General features: G+C 40.2%; 1 protein-coding gene across 2 annotated transcripts; it reads right to left on the reverse strand.

Annotated features, from left to right (window-relative positions):
• Positions 1-7145: 7145 nt before the first annotated feature.
• On the reverse strand, positions 7146-27866 carry si:ch211-136a13.1 (HHIP-like protein 1). Of its 2 annotated transcripts, none has more exons than XM_047593196.1 (15): positions 27564-27866; positions 26572-27387; positions 19681-19945; positions 18655-18934; positions 18381-18506; positions 18136-18279; positions 15779-15891; positions 15352-15492; positions 15022-15096; positions 14254-14380; positions 13939-14084; positions 13247-13328; positions 12217-12299; positions 11249-11566; positions 7146-9255 (listed from the first exon to the last, which is right to left on the reverse strand). In XM_047593196.1, the coding sequence occupies exons 2-15, from the start codon at positions 26878-26880 to the stop codon at positions 8525-8527; spliced, it is 2940 nt and encodes a 979-aa protein (XP_047449152.1). In that variant the 5' UTR covers positions 26881-27387; positions 27564-27866; the 3' UTR covers positions 7146-8524. The 2 variants fall into 2 exon arrangements, with proteins under 2 accessions (XP_047449152.1, XP_047449151.1); XM_047593195.1 differs by having other exon boundaries at positions 26572-27409.
• Between the last annotated feature and the right edge of the window lie 27 nt (positions 27867-27893).

A 27893-nucleotide genomic window follows, 5' to 3' on the forward strand; every position in this document is an offset into this window, starting at 1 on the left:
TTGCTTAGGTCACCCCTTGCTTCTTGTGTCTCTACCCCCACCCTACGCTCTCTGTGTCTGCTTTCCCCCATATTCCACCGCCGCCTCCCTCTCTTTCGTCGTCCTTCGCCTTTTCATTCCACCCCTCCCTCAGCCGGGGAAGCTTCGAGAACACGGACGGACCCGGCGAGTGGAAACCTCTCAGGGCTCGTGAACACCATTCACAACCCTGCCACATGAATAATACACAATCGATACATTCATATTTTCACATATGCATGGGCATGTAGAAAAACCTGCAGACAGCCTCTCTCTCCCTTCCTCCCTCCCTCCCTGCCTCCCTCCATCTGGCTGACAAAAACAACAGCGGATCCTTCCTGAAAATGAACATACAGCATGGGTTTTTGTTATGCATGCACACCTGGGGAACATTCACTGTGCCGGCACGCGCATGCTGAAACAGTGCGCACTGGAGGCATCGATAATGAAAAGCATCTTGTCTGCAGTCGGGGACCACGGCTGAGAATCAACGATTGAGCTGAAAATATATTTAGTGCATGCTCGTTTGAATGCCACTCGGTAGCACGCGTGCAAACATGCTGTCATTTCAAATAAAAATTCGGTTTCGAAGAACAGAAATAGGGTTCGTTCACTTGAATATTCATCAATTGCACTAAAGAAAATAAATAAAGTCCTGCACTAAATCTCACTAAACCTTCACGGAGGTTATGGTGTTGGGCATTAGTTTAAAATAGCTGAGAGAGCCGCTGATTCAACTGTGACACATGTTTCTTTTATTTATCCGCCTTATAGAGGGTAGCCTATAAATAACAGAAAGACTCTTTAATTCTATACAATTTAACAGCACCACAAACGACATCCTCTAAAATGATCATACTGTTGAATTCCCACTTTTGTATTTGTGGCTCAGTAAATAGGCCATTCATTCATGGATGCACGGACCTGGATGGACAGAAAGCTAGAAAATAACAAAACTATTATCCAAATAATAGTCATGAAGGTGGAGCTAAGTGCAAGACTGTTATATTCCAATGTGCGTACCTAATGTTTTGGCGACGCTACAGCCCGGTTGTGTCCTATGCTGAACATTTGTTCATGCATGTGTAAATTGTGACATGTATTTGTGTGTGTGTGTGTGTGTGTGTGGCTGGTTAGATCTGTCCTTTCGGCCCCTAGCATCACCCAGTGCCACCATCTGTGCTGACAGCCAGATGGAAAGGGTGTGCGTCTGCACGAATGTGTGTCCACAAGTTAGTCTGCGAAAGAAATAATCTGTGTGTTTTGTGTGAAGTGGTTGGGCGGCCTTTTGGTTTCTAAAAAAAAAAAATTAGACGTCCGTGACTATATTTGCATTTGAATTTGTATGAAGGCACATTCAGGTCACAAAAGAAACCAGAGAGTGTCGGATGAGACTCGAGAATCAGTCCATGCAAGCTGCCCAAAAAATTACTTAAAGATCTTAAAGAAGCCATGTTGTGCTCATTTACGTGTTCATAATTATTAAGTATTTTTGAAGATTCTACTAGAATGGCTTATGTGATTTCACATTCAAAAAATGCATTATTTTTCTCATTTTTTTCTCATTGCCGCAGCATCACTCTGTCTTGAAACGCTCAGTTTTGGTTCCTGTGTCTTTAAGGCCCCCTTCCCAAAAAAGCCCGGTCTCATCTCATTGCTGATCACTGGCCAACTCTGCAGTTTTTAAGCAATTAGTGAATGGCTTAGAGCAAGTGTTGTACCATACTAGCTATTTCAACAAACATCTTTTGGATGCAAACATGATATTGTTTGCTCACGTAATTAATCCTGTAGCAAATACAAAATAAGGGAAGTGTGTTTCTGAACAACATCAGAATCCATTGCCATCTCACATAATATCACGCTAGCATCTACATCATACTTTCACATTGTGTGCCGACTCCAACCATTGTTATGGACTGAGGTGAAATGGATTTGAAACTTTCTACCAAGAAACACACACAGATTTCTACTTTGTTTCTGTGCATATGATGTTCTCACAAATTAACTTATTCTTCTACTCTTGCAATTGGTTTTCAATTGAAAAACCAAACAAACAAACAAAAAGATTTCAGCAGATGCAAATGTATTTTCTAGGTTTAAAAGGTTAACAGAGGGTATGCCCTGGGCCAGGCCCATCGAGTGGCAAAAACACTGTGAAATGGATCAGTTAATACAGTGAAACTGGGGAAAATGTGGATTAACAAATCAAATTAAGGACAATTGGACTCGAAAATGATCCATACAGCTAGTATGGATTTGGAAAAGCAGATTGGCCTCAGTTTCAGTTAGTTTAGGTTAGGTTTAGGTTGACATATTTGTGAATGCCGCTTCCGAAGCTCAAAATCCTATTAAAATCCTATTAAAATCCTACTAATTTGATTCCATAGAATTATCCAGTTGTGCCATCGGCTTTTAAATAATAACATGATGAGTAAAATAGCAGGTACAGAGAAGTGGATGCTTTCTGAATTTTGTGTCCGTTAAGATGCTCTAACAGGAGCAGTGGGTTAAATAACTTGGTGTTTTTTTCTACCCAGATTTTAAAATGCGGGCCGTGTTGACAGGCACAAAAGGTTACAGCATGCGAGGCCGTGATGAGGACGCATGTACAAATACATAAGGCGCAGAGGGGCAGAACTGACAGAATGGTTAATTCTCCTAAATACTTAAAAAGATGTGGCAACTCTATCCAGTTTAACAGCACCACAACCTACGTGTTCTGAAATGATCACACAGTTGAGTGACCACCTTTCTGTTAGTGTAGCAGTCTCTGTGATGTGAACTTAGTTCGGAAACAGGCACAGAGACGGACTCACAGACGGAGCAGATGGCACATGATGAGGAAGAATGTTAATATAAATACTGGTATTAGACGTCAGAGAGACACATGTAGAAAAGGAGCAAGACAGAGGACACACGCATCATTGTGTTCACTCGAGTTTGCTGCGTCATTAGCCGGACCTTAGCTGCTCTGTTTTCTTTCATCGGCCTGTTTTTTCGTCTCTCTACTGGCTCACTTTACGAACCGAAACTTGCCCTAATGAAAAGTAGTACTTCAAAAAGCAGAGCAGAGTAACACAAGGAGAAGGGAGTGATTAGGACAGAAATAAAGAGACAGCGGGAGGGAGAGGAAGAGCTAATTTAGGAACAAAAGACACCAAGGGGATGTATCTGCAAGTGTGTGTGTTTGCACGTGTGTCTGTGTGTTCATGCGTGCACAAATTGCTTTTTTTTTTCTTTTGCATATGTGTGTGTATCTTTACAACCCCCTTGTGTATCCTTGGGCTACTTAATTCAGTTTTTCCTGTTCAGTCCTTCCTGCCTCGTCAACTTTTTATTTGCGTTCTGTTTTTGTTTCCAGCCCTTTGGGACATGATTGCGGTAAAATAATAAATAACGTGTTCGTAAGAGAAAAGGTGTATGAGTATGAGGTGTGAGAGGATGAAATCTGAGCCACAATCACACAAAATAAATGTATTTGAACCTTCCAAACTTTAAAAAGATCATTAAACAGAGAAAACATTTATGTTTAATTGCTTTAGTGTGAGTTTACATTGCAGGTTTATTCTCCACAGTGATCCTCTCACAACCCTCTTTAGTCGTATTGAAGTGATTTACTGTAGATCAATAGGACACCCTATCCATTTCTTTTCAGTCTCATCCAGTTCAGGAACATCTATTGTCCTAATCAGACTTAGATCCATTAGAGATAATTAATGTCGCAGTTAAATCGTCTGCTGGCAAAGATTATCGTCACTCCTGTCCTATCATTTACTCCTTTCCCTGCTCTCCTTCTCTCTCTCTGCCCTCTTTATCATCTGATGTCTCTCTCTTAATTGTCCTCTTAACTTGCAGTATAGCAGCTGTGACGCCAGCTCAAGCTGCAGTGAAAGGCGACAATGAGACGATCACTGAGTCGCACGCTGAATTTAAAATACATTTACATACACCGGCGCACATGCCAGTTAGACTATGAATCTGGGTCAATGTTAAACGACCAGACTGTGGAACAACGTTGCTTTAATAAAATGCACACGGTTGTGGCTCTCCCGTGTGTTGATGTCTGGGACTGCAGGAAGTTCTGCAAAGTAGCATCGCTTTTGCTTTAGTGCTACTGGTTAGTGGATGCTGAATGTAATGGGGATATATTTCCTCATGTTATGGACCTAGGTCACACAGGTTTCTATGGTTTTAGGATCTTAGATGCATCAATAAAGTGGTATCGAGCCTCAGTTTGTTCAGTGCATACAGTAAACGCATGCAGCTCTAAGAGACTCCCTCGTGAGCCCATGGCTGAACATGTGTTTGCTCACTTTGTTTCAGTAAATAAAAGAAAAATCCTGCATTTGTGTCTCCCCTATGTTCAACACATCGTGGAGAACTCTAAACAACCGTTACCAGCTACCACCTGAAGCTCTTTGACAAATGGTTCAAGATCATAGATTGTAAAAGAAACATTTGTTTGAACCCCTGCACTCGAGGCCCCATATCATACAGTGTTATTTTCATATTTACAATTCATAGTCTTGTATTAAATATTGCCTAATTTTACATATTTTTCACAGATTTTCTTTGGCGATTTATAATTTGTAGATCATGGTGAGATCTACTCATTAAAGCCTCATTAAAGCCATTCAGAACTGCCATAATAAAAAAACAGAAACAACTTTCTCTAGAGGCCTGAGGACAGGACGGAGACAGTCTTTGGAAGTAAAGTAATAGTAGTGATGTGGGAAACTACAGGGCTGAAGACAGATATAGATACTTACTTAACTGAATTAATGTGTCATCTCTATTTGTTGGTTTGCTCTGTGGAGACAATGCTCTTTGGCCGACTGTCTGACAGTTTACAGCCCTGTATGGGGTTGTCTGGGGTTTTGTAGCAGTAGGACCCAAATTCAAGATGCAGAGCAGAGGCAGGAGTTGAAAATTTAACACTAAAGTAATAAAAAACTTAAGAAACAAGGGGGAAAAAAAGGCGCTGAAAGGACGGCAGGATAATCCCATACATGATGAGGACCAAAACCAAAATGAGAACATTGAAACACGAGGAACTCACAGGGCTAACATAGCAAACAGAGAATAAAGGCAATGGCCGAGCTAAATATACACACGGGCAGAGGGGTGACGCAGGTGAAACAAATGAAGGCGGAGCACACAAGGAGAAACCAATCCAACAATCAAGGAGAGGAAAAACACAGGAAGTAAAAGAAGACAAGATGCAACAAGGAAGAATAAAAATGAGAAACACAAGGAAAACCAAACAGGGTACCCGGAAAGTCTCAAAACCCAAAACCATGACACCTGTGCAACCTAAAGAAGGAATGAAGGGATGTATGATGGGACTGTGGGCTCTTCACTCTCTTTTAATGAAATTATACATGACTGCCTCCCAGTGGTCTGAAAGAGAGATAACTTTAATTCAACTTAAATTCAGGCTAAAAGTCCAAATTTAAATCATTTCAGTTGTTTCTGAATGACAAACCTTTGTTTATTGTAATATAACTTCTCATGCAGACTTCACGAAATACACACAGTATATGTTTTGTTTTTTTTGTCATCAATTTGAGTCCAAATTCTCGATGCCTTTAATTATATTTAATGTACACGGATAGAAGATTTTAATTACTAAACAACAATATCACCTGTAAACTTCCTGTTTCACATATTTTTTTTTTTTTTTAAAGTAAGTTAATCATTTTGATGCATGCTACATGTTAGACTTTACGAAACAGAGGATGCACTCTCACACTCAACACATACATTCTCTTTTATTTGTTGGTTCAATTGTCTCTTGACCTGAGCGTTCTCTGGAAATACATGTTACGTCCAGTGGATTCACGTTAATCCCCTCACGGTGGCGCTTTTATGCATCCCTGAGGAAGACAGAATGCGACTCAAACTCTTCTGTCCCGTCAGTTATCGGGCCGATGAATGCCAGATTTAAAGAGTAGGTTGTGCTTGTTCCTTCATTATTATTATTTTATGTATTTATTTATTCTTTGTCTTATTTTAATACTTTGCATTTTTTGCACATGTACAAGATTGCTGCTGGGAAGGAAACTATTAGTCAACAGATTACTCACAACTGAGAGTTGAGTGTTGGGGTTGTATTTCTAACAGATGACTGTTTTGAATGTTTTATTGTGCTGGGAGCTGTAAACTAAATTGCCCACATGGGATAAATACAGTTTTCTGAACTGAACTGATGACGTACTGTATAGACACTATACATAGACGGGCATACTTGTGTACTGTAAAGCACACAGGACTAAACAGACTCATCTGTCAGAGGCCAGACAGAGCATGAACTAGCTGCATATTTTTCCTCTCCAACAGAGAATTTTACATTTCTTTTTCTTTCAGTGTTATATCTGACAACACAAGAATTCGCTAAGATCGATGTGTTTGTCACATTTGACTCGGTTGCAGTTGCAGAAATGGCAAAATACAAATGGAGTTAGCTATTGGACTCCTCCAGCTGAAATCTCCATCTACAGAGGTCAAGCCAACATGAAATGATGTATTTAATTTTTTCCTCTAAGACTCATTTACTTTTAATTAGTCCCTTCAACCCATTCATTCATTAATCTGATCTTTATAATTAATTCATACTATACTGACCTTCACGTGGTTTAATCTCTTTTTGTTGACTATACGCTCTTTAGACTTTTGAGTTTGCTTTTATAATCACGTAACCGAACTCCATGCCCCCATAAAATATGTGGTGACTGGTGTTAAACTGTGAGGAATTAAAAAGAAGAGACGACAGTTTGACTTCGGGTTTCTAGATTGCTGTTTTCCACCTCGCTGAACTGTGATTCCTTTAGAGCTAAAGTCAACACTGGAATCTGTTCAGGGCCGTCTTCCATCTGTCTGACAATGCTTTACGTAAGAAGGGTGGACAGCTGGACCTCCTCACCCCCAAAACAAATTCAGCTTCACATAGCAAGATGTCGCTGAATATTTGAAATGCCTACAAGGCATTTTCTCCAAAACAGTGTGTTACACAGGCAATACTTGCAAGGAGATAGTGGTTTTTCCGTTTAGTCCGAACATCGTCAGCGTGCCTGGCTTATACATGCAGTTGAAGTTCAGAAACCGAATGCAGGATGAGACAAAAATCATTTTGCAATAAACTTTATTCATATAACAGGCCCCCTGTGCCTTCAAATCTCTTCACGTCAAAGTGAAAACATTTTATTACATTCATCGTACAGAATTTCTGTGTTAAAACACTAATTTCCCTCTTCAAACTACATTCAAGCCATATCAAAAGTAGTAAAAAAAACTGTTGTAGAAAATAAATCTGTTGCAATTGTACAATACAAAAATATGTTTTCTCATAATTTTAAAAGCGTCTCTTTTTGTTGAGACATACAGTATAAAGTCAGCTAGAACATTGCTAAGGTTTGTCCAAAATTTGCTAAGTCCACTTCAACCAGTTTCTTTATATGTATAATAAAATAGTTTGATAATGTTTAAGTGAAAAGGGGCAACAAAACCTTCATCAGATGTTGATCCTTTTGCAACAACAAAACTTCTTCAATTAGTCTGGTTAACGATGAGATGTGGTATGTCTCATGTCTCTGTGCAGATGTATTTTGATGAGAGTAGGCAATAACTGCAATTACTTTGAAATGATTGGACTATACAACAATCAGCTACAACATTATGACCACCTTCCCAATATTGTGTAGGTCTCCCTTGCGCCTCCAAACCAGTTGTGACTCATCAGAGAGTGGACATGGGCCTTCTGAGTGTGTCCTGTGGTGTCTGGCCTTTGGATCCTATAGGTAGATTCACCTTGTAGTGTTTTCTGTGATTCCTTGTGTCAGACTGCATTCTGAGTGTCATTGCTATGGGATGGGGGCGCCTGATCTGCTCTAGGTGGGGGGTACATGTGTAAGAAACATCCACGTGCTTAATGCTCAATCCAAAAGTTTCCCAGCAGAACGCTGTATTGTCACAAGATGACCAATATTATTTACTGGTTTTAATGTTGTGGCTGATCAGTGTATTCCAGTTGTTATCTCAGATTTTGATGCCATTCTCACATACGTGCTAAGAATGAGTGAGCATTCATCAAATCAAATCCCATGAATGTGTATGAGCTAACTTCAGTTAGTTAATAAGTTATTATTTCATTTGATTGCAGTCTTCCAATATGTGGATGGTTCATTTTTAAACAACGACAGGTTGAAGCAAAACTGTCTTTAAATAGGCCCAGAGAAATGTTTAATGAGGGGGGGATACTCCTCCTTCACTCCTCTTTCCTAAAAGTGGAAAATGCGTGAAGGCGCAACTGAGCATTCAGCGGTGGGTGTGAAATGAAAACTACAACGTCAATATGTAAAACATGCAAAAATGACACACTACTAATAATGGAGATTTTGACCTTGTCAAAGATTATCCTTAAAAATGTGCAGAACACAAGCTATAGTACCATGCATTCCTCTGTCGCGTCTTTTCTTCCTATATTTTTATTTCGAACCCGTCTTGGCTAGCCGCAGATAACCCCTACATCCTCCCCATGTGTGCAGTTGTGTCTCCCGACCTTGGACCTCTTGCACTCCAGCAGCGACCGCTCCCCACCCTCACACTGCACGTCGTCCAACAGGATCCTCACGCTGCCGTGCGCCTCCCCGAAGGCGGCCCTCTTCAACACCGCCTGCGCTGTTGCGTAGCCGAGCTGTCGACACACGACGGCCCCTGCCTTGATGGTGAAGAGGTCGTCGCACACCGTCCCCCACTCCCCTCGGATAAAGATCTCCAGTCGTCCCCGACTTGGTAAACCATCAGCGCTCACGAGGCGCACCGAGCCCGCCCGGAGCCTTCCTCTCCTGTGACCGTGACCTCTACCTCTTCCTCTGGGCCTCTTATGTACTTGGTTGCCCGCGTCAGTGTTTTCCAGCTTCTCTCCAAGGCGCAGCTTCTCTTCCTGTGTTTTAGTCAGTGTGGGGTTGATTGATGGTCTCAGCGGTGACACAGCAGGCTTCTGGCTCGGATACGGCGCCCATATTGTGGTCGCTGCTCTGGGATTGGGTGTAGAACTCAAACCCACGTGGGGTCTTTTCGGCGATGGTGGGGAAGCAGAAGCAGGAGGCTGTGGTGAGGTTGGAGGCTTGGAGGTGGTTCTAGATGGGGGTCTCCAGTGTCTCCTTGTTGAAGGTGTTGTGATGGCTGGGGACTGAGCCATCTTAGGGGCTGCCGTCATGACGGCTGCACGATAACCTGAGGGAGAGACAGAATCACCCTCTTTATTTGAATATATGTAGTTTAATAATGTGCTGCTTTGTTTTTTAAAGACTTAAAGAAGAGTTGTTATTTGCTGTCTTGCCAAGAGTTAGATGTGAAGATACCATTTGTGAGGTAAATTGAGAAGCTACTTCCAGCAGCTGGTTTGCCTCCTGGAAAATCAAAGAATGAAGTTGTAACATGTTTCTTTGTTTTATAGTTTTCTAAGAAAATTCTGCTCTTGAATTACCCACGTGAAAAGCACTTTATGTACATAGCTTTGCATCTTAAAAAGAGCTTGTGGTTAGTATTTGAGGAATTTGTTTACATTTTGAGCATGTGAACCTTGATTTTATACAACAGAGACCACATTGTAGCCTAGACAACTTGTCCACGCCATTGTAAGCATTTACTTTTGGCGCATCGTTACTGTTCTTAAATCACGAACTTTGAACTATGTTATTAGAATTGAGCTGCTTGCTGTGATCAGTCTGTTTGTAGAGTTAAAGCACTGAGGAAATTGTTGAATCCATCTGTTCACCACATAAGACTTTTTCGTACTATTGCAGCGAACTAAGCTAGTTGGATGCGCTGTTCGCAGCAATTGCTCTAAGCTATTAATTATTGTAAGATGTTAAACTAGTTCTAAAAGAAAAAAAAACACTCAATTTAAGAACAGAAAGTGTTTGACAGACAGCAACATTATCTTTGACAAAAGGAAAAGCAACGACATAGACACAGACACACAAGGATGAATGTCCAAACTGAGGCTGATGCAGATCCGTTTATTCAAAATAAATAATGCCAAAGTACCCGATTTAAATTAAAGTAGTGCAAATACCTAAAACATAAATAAGCTGTTTTTTTAAATCCTGCTTTAGACTCTTGTGCCAGCCAAAGAATAGCCTGTTAGCAGGTTGAACCTTGGGAATAAAGACCACTATAGTAATTTATACCATACCTGAGCTTGACAACATCTGGTGCAAATAGCTCATCCCAAGTTTACATTTGAACAGGGGAACTTTATGACTTAAAATAAAATATAAGTTGACACATGAAACACTACCATGATTAATATTAAACTAAACATTTAATTTAATTAACATTTAAAGTTGCAAATACTGCTTTAATATTTAATTCCCTGCAAGATGTATTTAGATGTGGCAAAGTAAGTACAAAGCCTGATTAGAAGCATAAATAAAACGCATCAAAGAATTACTAGTTTGAATGAATATAAATTTTGAGAAACGTATATTACCTCTCCTGAGGTAATAACAATTGCTTTTTAAAGTAAACTTTTTTTTATTATTATACAGTAATGGATTTGAGAACTATATATTTTTTGATGACTAATACACTAATGATTAAACAACCCATTCAAAAATTTAAGAAAAATAAACTAAACTGTTGTTTTTACAGTAAATGTATGTCTTAGCATTTACCAAAAAAAAAAAGAAAAAAAAAGATCAAACTACTAATCATGCCTATGCAATTAAAACAGAATAAAAATGCACACTTATCAACTATGTAAAAGTTGAGGAAATTGTCTAGAAATAAGCTGGCAAATCATTCATTATTTACTTATTTAAATGCTGTAGTATAACTTATTTTATGTTGTAGAAATCCTACGGCTTAAATGTAAAGCAACTATGGTAAGAACACAGCTCTGTATAACAGAGTAGTTGTGTTATTTTATGAAAAAGTTAAACTAAGCTAATCAGTGACAGAACATAAATTGCGAAGAACCTTAGTTTTAAGATTATTCCTGGAGATTATTACTATAGCTTTTAGATTGTTAAAATGTAAATTAAAAATAGAGAGCAGAAGAAGACACCACCTGTTTTGATGCTGGTGGTTCCCCCCCGGATCAAGGTGTGTTTATTGTTGGATTTATTTTTACTCCTAACGGTCGACTTAGTGGTTTGGTTATCAGATGGGCTAAACGGTGGGTAATCAGTGGAGCTAGCTTGATAAACACCAGTAGGCCTACCAGTGGGTGTAGTGGCAGGAGTTGTAGTTATGGCCATCTGGGCAGTTGTAGGCACGGTTGTCGGCTTTATTGTTGTTTTAATTGTTGCTTTGCTAGTTGGTGTTGTCGCCGGTAATGTCGTCTTGATTGTCGTTTTCCTCGTCGCTGCTGTTGACGGCGGCGGCGGTGGCAACCTTCTCTGAGTTTTTCTTGTCGGCATCGGTGGTTTTATTATTATTATAGGTGACTTTCTTGATGGTGGTTTCCTTGTGGTTGTAGTTCTTGGGGTGGTTGTCGTGGGAACAGGTGTGGTGGTTGGTTTCCTGTTGATTACGAACTCTGCAAACAGGAATAAGAACAAATAAAGAATAGACAATTTGTACAGTTGGTCCAAATCCTATCTGGACTTTGATACAGGATTGTTGCTTGTCTTCTTTGATTGACAAGATTTCAAACTACTTACAACCAAAAGTTTATAATTATTGTTTAGCATTAACTATATAAAATAGACTGCCCCGGTCTATTTTTTGGGAAATGATCGGTTCCTGACATTGTCATTAACAAGGGTAAAAATGAGTTCAGGGACACTGAATTCCCAACCCATATATATTATATGCTTACAAATGTGAGAACAGGAAAATTTGTGATCTACATCCACATTGATATCGATGCCTGTTTTCCCCAGAGCTCTATAATAAATGACTGTTAGCCCTTCTGCCTAGGAGGACAGAGCTCAAAATTGATTTATATCTGTCAATACATGCAATATGCCCATGTCATTTAACCTCATATGGCACATTTGTAACAGGAATAATACACATGACTACACTATAAAAGGCAGGGCTTGTGTCAAATAAAGCGCCAATCTAGTTTTAGAGGAGAGATTGATGTTTTTATAAGGGCAACAAAAGGAAAAATGTGAAAATACATTGACAAACTAGAAGTGGAGCGGGTGGTAACTAGGGACGTGCATAAAAGTATTTTCTTACCTTCTTTGGGGTGGAAATGAACCAGTTTTCCCTTTATCTTGACAGGTGAAGGCTTGATGGTGCATTTCCCTGGTGGTGCTCGCCTGTGAGGTCAAGAAAAACTAAATTAGCACATATTTAATATTGTTAGCCTAATAGTATAATTAAGTCAAGTAAATCATACTCAAATGAAAACAAGAAAAAACACAATTTCTATCAAGTACATTGGTATTTATTGATATTGGAAAATGACTTAGGCTAACGATATGTAATATGTAATGCACACAGCTGGTAATGTATATGTATTTGTGCACTTTCAGACTTTTTCAATAACTGATATTGATATTTTAGAAAAAGCTGAGGGCAAAATGACAAAAGTTTAACATCCATACATTGCGTGTGCACTTGTACTTTAGCAGATATTATTGACTTAAACAACTCTGTTACACCATTAAAGATTATAACAGTGTGGAACTTCTGTCTGCCCCCTACAGGGTTGAGAATAATTAAGACGTTTTCCTAACAACAGCCTCCTTGCTTCGACTGTAATTCTTCTTCCTCTTTGTTTTTTATCCAGATGATCAAAAACTTTTCTTAAATGTTTTGTAGATTCTGTTTTTTTTTTCAGGATGCCAATACAGTGGCATCACAGAAGCTTGGTTACTTTTAGTAACTATTTTTTTCTACCATACTCTAAAAATGTGCACACTTATCAACTCTAAGTTGCCATAGGCTACTCTCTCACCTGATACAGTTGTTACCTTCTACTACTAACCCTAATGGTACCAGGCCCAAGCTATTAAATTGGCATACTGCAAAATACAGAGCGATCGATCCAGCTTGCCTGTACTTAATCAGCCGTGTGTGAATTAATTTGGCAAGGGCTTCAATATAAGGCCGTTCATTTATAGGTAAAATGCATTCGGCCTAAAGCCTCTAACACGGATTTGTTCCCTAAAAAGTCCAGTCTTATTCAAAGATTACTTCCTTTCCTAAAACAGTCACATTTGTTCAGCTGTATCCAAACATCTCCGCCACAAATGATAGCTACCTGGAAGTGTCCACAATTTTATAGATGATTCCTGCTCTCGCTGTGGCACTCGGGACTCCTGTGGCTAAGAAATACAATTCACCTAGAAAGATTCACAGAGGAAAAAAAAGAGAGGAGTGTAGCAGGCAGATGTGGAAAGATGAAGGGGAGAAGGAAAGGGAGAATTATGATAAGAAAGAGCAGATGGTGAAAAACAAGCGGGGGGAGAAAAGAAGGATTATTATGTTTACAATGAACAGATGGAACAAAGTCCAACAACGTAGAGGAGAGAGGAAGAAAATAGCAAAATAAGGCACATAAAAATATAGGGAGGACAGAAACAGGAGACACATACTGTAACAACAAACTGTATATTACGTTAAAAAGGGAATCAAATATGCTTCCAGACAGTTTCCAAGAAAAAGGGAAACTATTATTTAAGGACAATGACCTGTGTGAGACATTCTTCCAAGTTAATCAACAGTATTTCTATAATTTCAAGCCTAGCTCGAGGGGAGCTAGTTTAATTTAGCTAAGAATTTACATTTAAACACATAAAACTGCTCGTTTTCATTGAATAATTGCGGTATACATTATTTCTTTGAAGGTTTGGTTATGTCTTCCCTTTGCACATAGCCTGTATTTATAAGGGGTATGATGCTTGGTAGCAATACATGTGAGGTAAACAAAGACACCAACTATGAGGTTGTTACCTGCTTCATCCTCGGCAAAAGAGATGATGTATTTGTAGTAACTGTCGATGAGTTTGGGGAATTTGCAGGTCTGCTCTCCCCCCATACATATCTCATTGTACTGCCATTCACCTGTGGTGGCATTCTCCTTAAGAGACATCAAACGCCTGAACAGAAACACAGATGGAGGTACTGTATATGCACGCAAGCACAAATATTCACACATGCTCACATTAATACTTCCATATACATTAATTATTTTACTTGTGAAAATGAAATCAAGCCTTTGCAGACCAGGTCAGAAGATGTGGAAGTTGTGATTTTAGAAACACGCACCCACTCATGAAATCCCCAAAGATGTAAAGGCCGTTGAGGTTGGGCATCTGACATCCTCTGTAGATGTATCCTCCTGTCACTGACTTTCCCAGCTTGTGTGGGTAGGCGAAGATGGGCAAGATATCATCTACGAAGACATGAACACAGAATTAAAAACTATACTTTGGATAAATACTATTCAAATCATAGTAGTAGTATTGTAGTAGTAAAGAGATTAAGTGGGACCCCCTACCTACTATATGTGTTCTATATTGATCTCAGGTTAGTGTTATTTATAAATGTACATTGTTATTATCATTTTGCATTCAATATAAATCTATTCAAATAATACACAGGTTCAAATATTCATTTTAATTGGCTGAGCAGTGATAGGGGCGTGGCCTTTTATGTACAGGGGACTTTGATTGACAGGTGTAGGCTAGTGTGACGCTGTTGAGACAGCTCCAGTATCGATGAATGGGTGAAGTGCTGACTGAAAGATAACCTCAATTTATCCCTTTACCAAAATATTTTGGATTCATGTTAATGTGTATTTAAAGAAATGTACATTTGTGGGGGAAAATTAAAAAAAAATATATATATATATATATAAAATATGTAATCAACCAAAGATTTTGCGACCCCCTTGCAGTACCTCTGCAGACCCCCTGTGGAAGACCTATGGTTTAGATCATAGGAGTGAAAGAAAAATACATATATATGTATATTTACAGAGTCTACTGTGCAAATAAATACCGCACCACCAAGCAAACCAGAACACTCACTCACCAAGAGATGAGTTTTGACATAGTTTGCGATCGTAGCAGCTGAAGCCTTCCTTGGCTCTCCATCCGTAGTTGCCACCTTTAAATGCATAGAAAATAAGCATTTCACTCGTTCCTTTAAATGGGACTGCTTCTTAATCTTGATTATTCCATGCACTCTCAGAACAATGCATCCTGTTCACCTTAATTATTAGAGAGCAGAAAGGAAGGACTCTAATATGCTCTATGAGATAACAGATGTCATTGTCTGCATATGCAGACCTGTATGTTTCGGTAAAAAAGAATGGTGGCAATGCGATAATCAAACTCTTGGTTTAAACTCAACTCATTATACCTTTGACAATGAGGTCCACCTCTTCATATTTGTTCTGGCCCACGTCACCACAAAACATCCTGCCTCTGCCGCTGCCCGTAATGGGGTCACCCCGGTCAATCGAACAACGCCACATGTTGCGAACACCATATGCATAAATCTCTGCAAAGAAAGAAAGAAAAAAAAGGGATGCGAGAAGAACCACAATTACATGTTTTGTGAGAACCTAATAAATTATTTACAGAGGCTGTAAACAGAAAGCGTATATTTTTGAAATGAACAGCAATTTTCCATCTTTGTACACGAGGAGAAGGCAGTCCCACTGCGATCGCATTGTTTGGGAGCTCTTAAGAAAAGCTGAAATAAAATCTACATTACAGTATTTGTGCTTGATGCATTTATTTTTTAAACCATCACACTGGTTCACAGGACATCTTAAGGGATTTACCAGGTTTTGCCCCCTTCTCCCCCAGGAAGGGGTTGTCGGAGGGAATGCTGTACGGGGCACCATCATCATTGTTGTCGACATCAATTCGCAACGCCTTGCCAAGAAGTGTTGACCTACCGAACAGAAGGAGAAGACAACGACATTTCAGAGTCTGAGTGAGTGTAATATTACAGACAGAAACTTGACAGCTTTGACAAGAATCTGATTTAGGTTTCTTTAACGTCAAAGTCCCATTGCTCCTATCATGTGCTTTTTCATCATTAGTGAATTTTATCTGCAACAATGCACTAATTCTGATGTGACATTGTGCAACTGCAATATGCAAAAATGGCAAGAGACATCCTGTACATTTTGTGTTTCATACAATTTAGAGATTTAAGGGACGTTGTGGTCCATAAAAAGAAAAAGTGGAGTCTTAGGTCACCTGGTTGCTGATTCCTTTTACTCTCTTAATCTTTGACAAATTTACTATAAAGTATTCTTCATCTTAGCCACCTCTCCATCTAATATACTACCCTTAATGTCTCTTCTCTCTACCTCCAGCTTATTTTATGTCCATCATTTGAGTTAAAGTGCCCTTGATTCAGACTCATGTTCTTTCTACCCATTTCTCCCTCCATCTTTTTTTCCAGCCTGAAATATTCCTCTCATTGACTTTCCACCTTTCTCCTCTCTACAGGTTGGCCACACAGACCTTTTCCAGTCTCTCCTATCCCACCTTGCTCTCTCTAACTGCTTTCACTCTCTCCACCTACCAGTGGTGGTAGTGCGGTGGTCCACGATGTGTAGTGTCAATATTAGCTTTGGCAGTGTGAACCCTCCCTCACTCCCAGAACAGTTATTACAGCATATCAAGGAAACCCCTCAGAAACAGCTCAGTTATACATATCTTGCAAAAGGTTGTCAACATCTCAGAAAAATAAATAAATAAATAAATAAGCATGGATAAAAAGTGTTAGTCTGTCCATAGACTTGACAGATAAGATGGTTGATTTCTGCTTCAGTGAAGTAAATTTCACATCTAATTTACTTCATGCCCGAGCGTTTGTTGCCACAATACGCAATATAACTATTGTACAGGTCTTTACTAAAGCATTGTGCAGTGTGTACACTATTTCCACCACCATGATATTTGTGATCTCAACATTTTTTCCTTTAGCTGTTAGCACTTAACATTTAAACTGCCGCGTGTTGACAGCTGGATCGCAAACGGGACTGGTCGGCTAACATAGGCTCAGTATACGAAAAGGTCAGAGCCGTCTCTATTTCCCCAAGGTTGTTTAACACATGCCGGAAGCTTCTGGACATGTTCTACCAGATTGTTGCCAGTGGCCTCTTTTACTATGTGGTGTACTGGAGAGACAGCAATAAGAAGAAGAAGGTTACCTCACAGCTGGACCAACCTTTACAGAAGGTGGGGTCTGTGGTAGGACCAGAGCTGGAGTTCCTAACATCGGTGGAAGACGCAAGGACCTTGAACAAACTCCATCATGAACGATCGTATCACCATTGTCAGGATGAGAAGCTTGTTCAGTGAAAGGCTGCTAAATATCTTTCAAATCTTCGACTGTAATTCCTCTATGTGATCAAGCTACTGGAGACTTCTGCCTTAACAAATCAATATCTTTTGAACTTAATTAATGCCACTTTTCCTTGGCGTTTTAACTTTTATCCTTTCTTTGTCTGTGGCTTGCTAGAAAGTAGTGACTATTCTCTTTGTTTTCTGCACTGAATCCTGCAACAAATTTGTAAACACCAGCATTTAAAGGACAGTTTTAAACGTATTATCTGGGATGAAACACTTGTATCTTATTAAACCCCTACAGAGTGAATCAAGAATATGTGTTTGAGACACATGTGCAAACAAAATTTTAAATTGTACCCATTAAGTTACAATTTGGACTCTAATCTTTGCAAAGCTATCATTTAAATCAGTCACTGAGCAACAGGTCTGAAGTAATGCTCACCGTAATTTTGATCCTTTTAATTAAACTTTATTTGTCTTAAAATGAGCCAACCTGGCGTCAGGCTTGGGAGGACTGTCTGGCTCTTAACCTGCTCTGACTCGACTTTGGTATTTTGATGTATTTTATGTAGCCAGGATCTTTAATGGTACTGAGACTTGTTCCTTTAATTCATGAGCGGCTTCTTAGATGAATCAAAGGGATTTGTCAAAGGGATGACACAGAGTGTTTGCTCATGAAATGGCTTTGTATCATATTAAGTAAACTCTGGCGGAATGACTAATACTGTTTAGACATATTCCTACTGTTGTCACTGTTTTCTAAAGTTTCAAATGAAGCCTGTCATCCTCCAAGCTCACAAACTGCCAAATGCATAATTTAAATTATACTGACTTGTTCTGTGAGTTGCCAAACTTTCCAAATGGGTCCCCGGCTCGCCCACCATCACCAATGAAGATGTACAGATATCCGTCATGACCAAAGAGAAGCTGTCCTCCATTGTGGTTAGATGCCGGCTCCACTACCTCCAGGATGGTTCTGAATAAGGAGATGAAAAGAGATGAGAAGAGGAGGAATACTGTATGTCTCTGTCATTTCAAACCTACGCGAATACACTGCAAACACATGTGAGAATGTACCTCTCAGAGGAATGGTCTAGTTGGTTTTCATCGTGTGTTGATAGCGTGAACTCGCTTATTCGTATCCTCTCCTCCTTCTTGACAGACACTGAGTAGTACACGTAGGCTTTTTTGACAGTGGTGAATCTACGGAAAGAATAAATTCTTAAGACAAATGTCTAATTTGTACAGGGACATAGAGAACTTTTCCTCTGAAAATAGCGTAAAAAGTGGCTATGGAGTTCTGGACATAACCCCAACAAAGACCTGGGACTGTCATTATCAAAGTATGAACCTTGGATGCAGCGCTATGCAAAGGAATCCCCTCTCGTCTCCAGACCAAGGCGACGTGAGGACGGCCTGCGTGAGGTTGAGGAAAGGACGATCGATCCTGGAGCCGTTGGCCAAATACACCCACACGTAACCAAGCTGCTCCGCAACAAAGAAGCGATGAGTTCCATCATCTGCATGGATCATGGCCACGGGGTTACGTAGGCCGTTGGCAACTTCCTGCAGGCACAGCTCCAAACAGCCTTTGGGATCCTCGCGTACCGAGCCAAGGTTCGCATTTAGCTCTGAGGGTGGAAGTAAACAGAAGAAAGTTTATTTAAAATGTATCAAAGAACTTTGTGCTAACAGGATTTCTAAATTATAAAAAATCAAGTCAATATCACATGATGTAGCGAGATTCTCTCCCAGTTGATGAAAATGCGTAGACTTCAATTTCAATTTCACAATGCCCTCTCTTATACGTGGACTCATGTCCATGGACTCATGCTAATTAATTTCCATTTGTGCTTTATAGCAAATGTAATAAGCTAATGGATAAAGGTGATTAACAAATGAAACACTATTAAAAAATCACCCTGTTAGCAAGCCTTTGTTAATACATTAGCATATTGTTAATATTAACATAAAAGTAGCGCACAATAAGCCAATTAAATTTAAGATTTAATCTGCCATCAATTTACAATACAGTCTTGACATCTGTCTCCAAGAAGTTTCAATGCCATTCACACCTTGAGACTGGAAGCTTCCACTGACAATTGTTTCATGAGAGCACCATTCATAGGGTAAGTAGCTTAGGCACACAGTTCCCCTCCTTAACAACAGGTAAGTACCCAGTCATTTATGGAAATTGGTGGCACCAGTTTCAACAAGTCAAGCAAGTTTCTGCTGGGTTTTACCCACAGAGTTTTCCTATTTGAACCTCAACTCCCCACCAGTCTCTTAGAACTAAAGAAGCTGCTTGGATGAGTGGGAAAACGTCTTGTTTTTGTTTTTTTTGTTTTGTGTACGTGCCCTTCAGTGAACTCCGTACCTGCATTTGTCAAGACATTAGGATAGCAATACTGTCTGTCCTTCAGCTCCAGGAAATCACAGAACTTTCTGCGATCTTCCTCAATTGCGACAGTCAGGTTTGCAAACTGCCCAGGACTCCCCAGGTCCTCCAGGAGGAGGCTGAGCGTGTAGCGACAAAGGCGCCAGTAGTCGAAGCAGTAATCCCCACACAGCCCAGGTAGCATCCTCATGGGTGTGTTGGCATCCTCGGCATCATATAAGTGGGCGGCATAGGGAGAACACTCCTGCAGGGGAAAACGAAAAACATATTTTTAAATGTATTTTATATTTTAATGCAGCTCTGCGCTCTAAATGGATTTTCATATCAGTGGTGATATATACTGTATATACCATTGCTATTGTTTAAGCCAATATATTTATCCCAGAGTTAAGAGCGTATGAATCATGTAAATGGAGGACAGATCTGTGTACTTATTTTGCTGCAGCTCTTCACCACATCCCCATGACTGGTCAGACCTGGGTTATATACAGCCTGTCTGAGAGTAACTTAGTATAAATGGATCCCATAGAGGTCCACTCGGTTATTAAGTCACAACCACACTGTCCACACCCAGAATGGTGAGCTGCAGGCACAAGGAGGCACAACACCCAAACCATCATGTGGTCAAGTGACACGCTTTCACTCAGCGCCAGAACAGCCAAACCAATCATCACCAAGAAAAGAGTCCAAGCAGCTAAAGATCACTTATTTTCTCATACATTCTTTGGCAGAACAAAAAAATATGAAATGCCAGCAAACCAGATGGTTCACTGATACAAAGAAATGCACGTACAGGTTCGGTGTCAGGCAGGGTCAGCGCGTGATGATTGTCTGAAAATTTGAGGTAGAAGTGGGACTACAACCACCCTAGAGAATCACTTAAGACTCACTTAACTTCTTGTGAATAATTTGTTAAGATCAGTATGTCTTTCCAAAAAATGTTTTTGGCATTTAAGAAGAAATGTAGACAAGCTTCGGGCAAAATGTTTAAATATTTTAGCACAGATCAAAAGAACTTGAACTAACTATCATTTTAGGCCTTGGGCAGGCGTGCGTGTCAAGCTGAGCTTAACCCCATTCACTTTTACAAATGGAGGCAACTGCTCTCTTTCCAAAAGATTACACAAGGGATTGGTTAAGTCTCAAAAATCATAAGAAAAAAAAAATCTTCATTAAAAGTGTCTTGTATATTTTAACACAAACTCTACAAGCCATGCAAATGCATGTGAGCTTGTACTTTAAATTGACTGATTTAAATTATTTCTAGTTTTCTTTTCTTTGTGCGTGCTGAGCCCAAATAGCCCTATTAACTGTGACACGTTATTAATTATAGATATAATACAGAGACAGAACAGGAAGAACACGTTGTCTGTGGTTAAGTCTCAGTGTGGATGTATGGGCCTTCAGGGTGCTGGTTTATTGAATAATTTGTCAAGGTTCCTATATTCTGAATGCGGTAATCATAATTTCAATCTTTTTTGACTTAATTTGTCCTGCCAGTCTCTTCCTCTGCTAAGATAACGCTTCTCCAATCTGACATAGACGGCTTCCTTTACTCCTCTAATAAACCATCTGTCTTCTTTGCCTGAGATTTTGAGGTTGTCATCTTCAATTTAAGCTTCAACTTCCCACCCGTCTCTTAGAACCGAATGAGCCACTTGGATGAGCGACGAAATGTCTTCTCAAAACTTTACAAGTCCAGTTGCCTTTTTTTTTTAAATGTCTTTTACCATGATCTGGATGACTGAGAACCTTCAGACATAAAAATCCAAACGATCCACTGATTACAAAGACAAACTTCTAGTAACTAGTTCAGTAAACTCTTAATTGTGTCTGTCTGGTAAGCTGTACCCATTTAAAGAGTTCACAAGGAGGCTGATTGCAGTGGGAAAAGATGGAAAATGACTGTTTATTCCAGAAATATATGCTTTTGGTTTCTGTTTACAGTTTTGGTAAGTCATTCATTCAGGCTTTACAAAAGATGTAATTTCTCTCTTTCTTAAGATTTATGCTTTCGGAGTTTGAAACGTGTGGCAATGTTCCTATATAAGCTAAAACTAGAATTGCCACCTCTCCACTCTGTGCCTCTGCCAACCCGGCAAGTTCCACGTGCTTGGTCAATTAAGTTGGTTGTGGGAGAGCACAAAGTGGTAACCATAAGAGTGGACAGCGGTCCAAATGTGGATGTCGCTGCAAAAGAAGCTACAAATTTTAAAACCTGAATGCCTCCTACACATCTTGGCTGGCGGCATAGACAATCTACGCTATAAAATAGTTTCAAAGTGGACACCTCTGTGAAATGCGATCCCAACCTCCCCTTTTGTGTCTGAGTTGACCAGAAGAGTGCTTCTGCAGAGCATTATAATCTCATAATGAAGCTGACCCTTGACCTTTATCCTATTTGTCAAAAAGATGCATTGAATGTCATGTTATGTAACATTATACCATGGGAACATACTTCCACATCTGCAATTCACCATCCGATAATCCACATAATAGCTTGTCTTCATGCTGCACGTGAGCATGTTGTTATAGTGTTGGTTTATGTGGTTATCTTGAGGTCATGCTGACACAGCTGCAACTGCTGTTTAATCACAGTGGGACCCCAAAATGATTTTCTGATTGGACAAAACGGGGGAGATTTGAAGTAAAAAAAAAGGCGGATCAAGTAACTATTTTTGCTGTAAATCTTTTTATTCCCAGCCATCAGTGATCTAACAACTACAGTCGCCCCCGTCGTCCTCACCTCTTTTATTTGACCATTGTTGTGAGACGGCCTTATTTTAAGCTCTACTATCATAGGGTAGGATAAATGCATGTAACTACTCACAGCTGTTCCCCGACGACGCAGCCACTTCAAACTGCCATAATTTGGTGTTTACGCTTTAGTTCAGAATAGACTGAGGAACTCTGTCCTGTTTGGTGTCATCTGTCCCACTAAGCTCTTTACTGAGGGGTCCAAGTAACTGTATTTTATTAGAGTTGGGAGACAGAAAAGAGTCATGGCAAACAGATGGCTGGTAAATCTGTGAACTTGGACCTAGATTGTACGAGAAAAAGGAAAAAAAGAAAAGAAAAGATGAAGCTTTGCCACGTTGAAGTCTGATCCAGTTACTGTAAACAATAGCTACAGCGAGGCACTGACTCAGCAGCACGTTGGATGTTGTGTGTTTGAGATTTGTTGTGGCGCGATGCATTCATGTGCTGCTTGGAAAATTGAACATTTGCATTTTTGTCCTTATGTCTAAGTAAGCAGTACAGGCTTTTTGAAACTTTTTTAAACTAAGAGACCAGCTTAAAACATGCACCATCAAATATACACTGATCTAGCATAACATTATGACCACCTTCCTAATATTGTTTAGGTCTCCCTTGTGCCTCCAAAACAGTTGTGACTCATCGGAGAATGGACATGGGCCTTCTGAGGGTGTCCTGTGGTGTCTGACAACAGGATGTTAGTGGGGGCCTTTGGGTCCTAAGGGTTGAGGAGAGGGTCCTTTGTGTGTCCTCATCCCACAGATACTTGATTAGTTTGGGATTTAGTGAATACGGAGGCCAGGTCAACACCTTATGCTGTTGTTCTTGTCTTGCGCACACAATGATTAAAAAAAGTCAATTTACAATCGCAGCTTAATTCAACAAAGAAAAACAACTAATTTAACACTTTTTGATTTTTAGTTTATCTGATTACGGCATTTCCCCCACAATTAATTATCTGATCTTGTTTTGTTTAAAATTAAACCAAACCAAAAAGGCAGATGGAGGCTGACCCGTAACCGCTGATTTAATACCCACTTTATCCTGCAGAACACACAAACCTATGTTTAAAGCAAGGGCACATTAAATCTGTTTGTTTTTGTTAGTTTCTCCGCCTGATGATATCTTCTCTGGTTCCTCTCCTAAGTCTATTGCTTTTCATCCTCCTCTCACTCTCTCGGTCCCTCTCTCGCAGGAACTCGATATATCCTGTACCCCTGGCCAGAGGAGGAAATGGTTGTTTGTTATGTCAGTTCAACTTCAGGACAGTGACGGTCTCCCTCTTGTGTCGCTGACACACACAAACACACCCCGACGTAGGCCTCTGACTGTCTCTCTCTCTCTCTCTCTCTCTTTATATCCGCCTGCCTGTCTCTCTCTCACTTCAATGTGTGATTGATATCAGTGCCAGGAAGCCCCTGTAGAGCAGCTGGAACAGAGGGCCTCAGTGTGGTTGGTTTTCCGAGGGTAAGTGCTCTGGCAGTGGGGTAACTCGGCCATCTCCAAGGCCTCTTTTAACCCCAAACCATTATTCTGGGAGCTAAAGTGAAAAAAGTAAAGTGAAGAGAAAACAATTCAAAGAAGTCAAAACAAAGGGTTTCTAAAAAATCTTAGTATCCAAGTAAGAGCAGCCGCACATCACAGAGCTGCAGTTGACGTTTATCTGCTATCCCTTCAACTAAAAGCAAAAAGAGAGTCGCTAGTTTGGTTTACTTTTAAGTACAAATGAGATCTGTGTGTGATGTAACCTCCCTCTCAATGTTACATGTTTACACTGTTCTGAACTCGACCTATAGTCACACCAAACCAACAAGCTGTACATCCACTGTGGCGCTGTCATTACGCTCAGGATGTAGCCTGCACCGCTTGGAAAGAAGGGAGCAGGCTATAATTATCACAATGTTAGAAACCTATATTTTAGGAGTCAGGGATTCGTCACTGTCTTTACATAGTGTATGATGCATAAACTCATGGGAAGACTTGCAGAAAACACACACACACACGAATGCACACTCTTTTCCTGTTGATATCAAAGCTGAATTATTCGTGGAAAAGCCCTGAGCCTGTTTGTTTTGGCCTCTGCAGAATGAAAGATTTTATCTTAAGTGTATGGGCCAGGCTTAATTTGCACTGCACCTATCATTCAATTTGCATCCGTGATCTGCACGTAGTTCATGTCTGAGCTGCATAGTCAGCACCTAATTATGCAATCAAGTGAGTGGGACTGGCTTCAAGGCCCGTTCCACTGGTGGAGAGGTTGGGTTTCAGAGACGGAATCGGTTTAAGATTAGAAGGCTCAGAAAATAAAATAAAACTCAGCAATACTGAAATAGAGGCACTCATTAAATTAAATATTATTAGCCGGAGGAAATTACAGCACTTGTGATCTTCTGCAATTAAGATAACATTGTTTTTCTTCTACTTCTAAGAAACTGATTCATTCTGGTTCATGGCAGAGTTTTGCTTGTTGTTTGACACCGGTTTTCCCATCCCACAACAAAGGGAAGTGCAGAGACTTTGTTTCATGTCGGTCCAGAACATTAAAAGGCCTGTGAAGTGAATAATGTGGGATTCCCAAGAAAACAAAACAGTAACACAGACAAGGAGCTGCTGTTTTCTACTGAATTTCATTTTCAGTTATCTGATTCAGAGTTTCAGTTTTCATGTTTTACCCACAATTCCCAGCTGGACAAGTCTGAACTAGTTGGGAACAGTCTGCATGGGTAGTTGGCAGAAAAATCTGTTACTGTCTGAGGGGGTGAAGACCCGACCCGACCTCAGTCTCCATCAATCAGACATTTTTGAATGTTTTGAGACAAATCTTGACACAATCGGGTAGCGTGAACTGCTCATCAACAGTTGTTGCAAGTGTGTGAACCCCGTCTTTCGATCATCATGCAAAAATCTGCTGAAGCCGTGCAGTTACTGTGTGCTCCTAGACTTTTCAAAATCTGTTAAGACTGTGGAAGTTCTGTCCTGTGTCCCTGGTTTAACTCAGGCCTGTGTTTCATGTGAAAGACACAAGTAGATGGTGTTGTATACATTGTGTACATTGAACAAATAAGAAAAACCTAAGCAATATGTCTATTTAATTACACCTGATGTGCCCTGACACTTTTGAAAGTGTTTGGAGCTGATGTGGAAAAATCTCATTCAAAATTTTGTCACATTAGATCTCCTCTAGATTTAGTAGTAATGTTGTGATCATGTTTTCTGTATGTCGTGTACTATGGTTGTAAAGTCTACTTTGTGGCACCCCATTATTTGCTTTCCTGCAATTATGTCTTGCATAACAGCACAGTTACAAAATTATTCATAAAAATACAAACCAGGAATTAACTGTCTGAGCATGATTAACTGCTCAATGTAGCCATTAAACCACATGTTTTGTTGGTTACCTTACTGCAGTTCTCGTCCATGACAAACCAGAACAAACTTTCCCCTGGAAACTTTTCTTTCCAGGAGGTCTTGGCGTTATCATTTGCATTATTTAGGACCATAAAACCTGGGGTTTGTAACTGCAGTGCATATAGGGAAAATATTTCCTTGAATAACGGTGACATGATCAAAAAAACATTCATTCATTCTGTAACCCCTGAAACCCTGCATCCTCATTTGGGGATGTTAAGATTAAGATTTCATTGCATCCTATCCTGCTTCATTTAAACCTGTTGTTCTCATTAGCAGACGCTTTAGTCTGCCACCTAGTGGTAGCAAAGGTTAAACCGTATTTATTTATGCTTATTAACGTTACTAGTTTGATATGACCCACAAATTTAACAAATTAGCAATTTTTGCTAATAAGCAAGTCTTTGGGACTTACTTGTTTGCAATTCCGTCATTGTACAGCCATGTTCAGTTATTATTTATGTTTTGTCACTAATTAGTGACTATAATATAAATAATGAAATAAACCCAGTGTCCACATATGAGGATGTTATTTTTTTCCCAAAACTACTAATTCCTGTTCAAAGATGATGCTTAGATTTTATACGTCTTGGTCCTACTATTCCAAAATACCCATAAACTTGGGTCACCGGGTGGTTACACATTTTGATGAAAAAGATGAAAAAGCTTGTTTACCTCATCAAATAAAGTAATCATTGCTCTTACCTGGCAGAGGATGCTGCGTATGTATCTGCCACAGGTTACGTAACCTGAATGGTCAAAGTTCTCCATGATGCTGTAAAACCTGATGGATAGCTCCTCATCTTTTTCCACATCACAGCATCCAAACTTGGAGTACTCTTTGCAGAAGGCCAGTGGCTGTCTGGGCTGAAATGGAGGCTTGTAATCCAAACACTGGGGGTGACAGCTCCCCCACCAGGCCTGGAGGAGCAGCAGCAGGACAGGGAGGAGTAGGTGAGGGGAGAAGCTGTGCAAGATGCACTGGCGGAGCAAAATACCAGTCTGTAGGCTCATGGTGAAAATAGGCCGTCTTTTAGAACAAGTGAGTTTGCCTTTGTAAGTAAAAGTTGTTGGTATTTGAGTGTAATGTCTGAGAAAACAGAAATGTGATGCTGTATTACATCTCCACCGGGACAGTTGAAGCACAGGTATGAGACTCAAAGTTAGAGTTTCTATAACATCTGGGAATATGTCATGTTTTCATTTGATGTTCTGTTCTCCTCGCTTTGAGGCAACTATATGTGTGTGTATCAAACACACTGACCCAGCATCACACCTGCCTGCAAGCTGGCCAGAGACCTACAAACCTCTCAGGGTTGCCCTGGTTAAATTAACAACACACACATCACACGTGGCGGGCTGAGCAAAAAGATGTGTGCAAGAAAGATGAAATAAAGTCAGAGTGATCAAGATCTGGTGAGTTCTTTTGATCTGAAGTCCAGGAAGGTGGTAGAACCAATATCCAGAAATCCTGCGATGAGAAGGGGTTCAGTTCTCGTCATGCAGTATCTGTGCAAACACCTGCAGATCACAACACAAATTCCTGGAAATAAAACAAATGTTCCAGTTATAGAAACTTAATGCCCCTCCCAAGTTCCTTCCTATACATTAAAAGTGGTCAAATCGCCAAGAGCTAAAGCAGCAGCCCAACGAAGGACAAACCTAAAAAAAAAGCATTAGAAAATGGAAAGCTTCACCTTCAGCCGAGTCCTCAGCAAAACAGTTGCTTCCTGCGTGAAGTCGTACGGTCTCTCAGTATTTGCTTCCAGCGTGCCTCATTTGCTGCAACGTGCAAGAGTCGTATACACAGAGAGACAGGAGGAGAACGTGTGAGAGAGAGAGAGGTTCTTTCATTCAGACACAGAGCCACGCTGCAGCCTCAGCTGAGATCCCACCCTCCTCGCTTCTTTCCTCCTCCTCCTTCTCCTCCTTCTCCTCCTCCTCTACTCTTTTCATTTGCTTTTTCACTCTCTGACAAAGACACGTGCATTCCTTCCCGTAGCATGCGGTCCATATAGCCCTGGAGT

This window comes from Mugil cephalus, chromosome 9 (assembly GCF_022458985.1).
Source record: "Mugil cephalus isolate CIBA_MC_2020 chromosome 9, CIBA_Mcephalus_1.1, whole genome shotgun sequence".
In the NCBI taxonomy this organism is placed as follows: domain Eukaryota; kingdom Metazoa; phylum Chordata; class Actinopteri; order Mugiliformes; family Mugilidae; genus Mugil; species Mugil cephalus.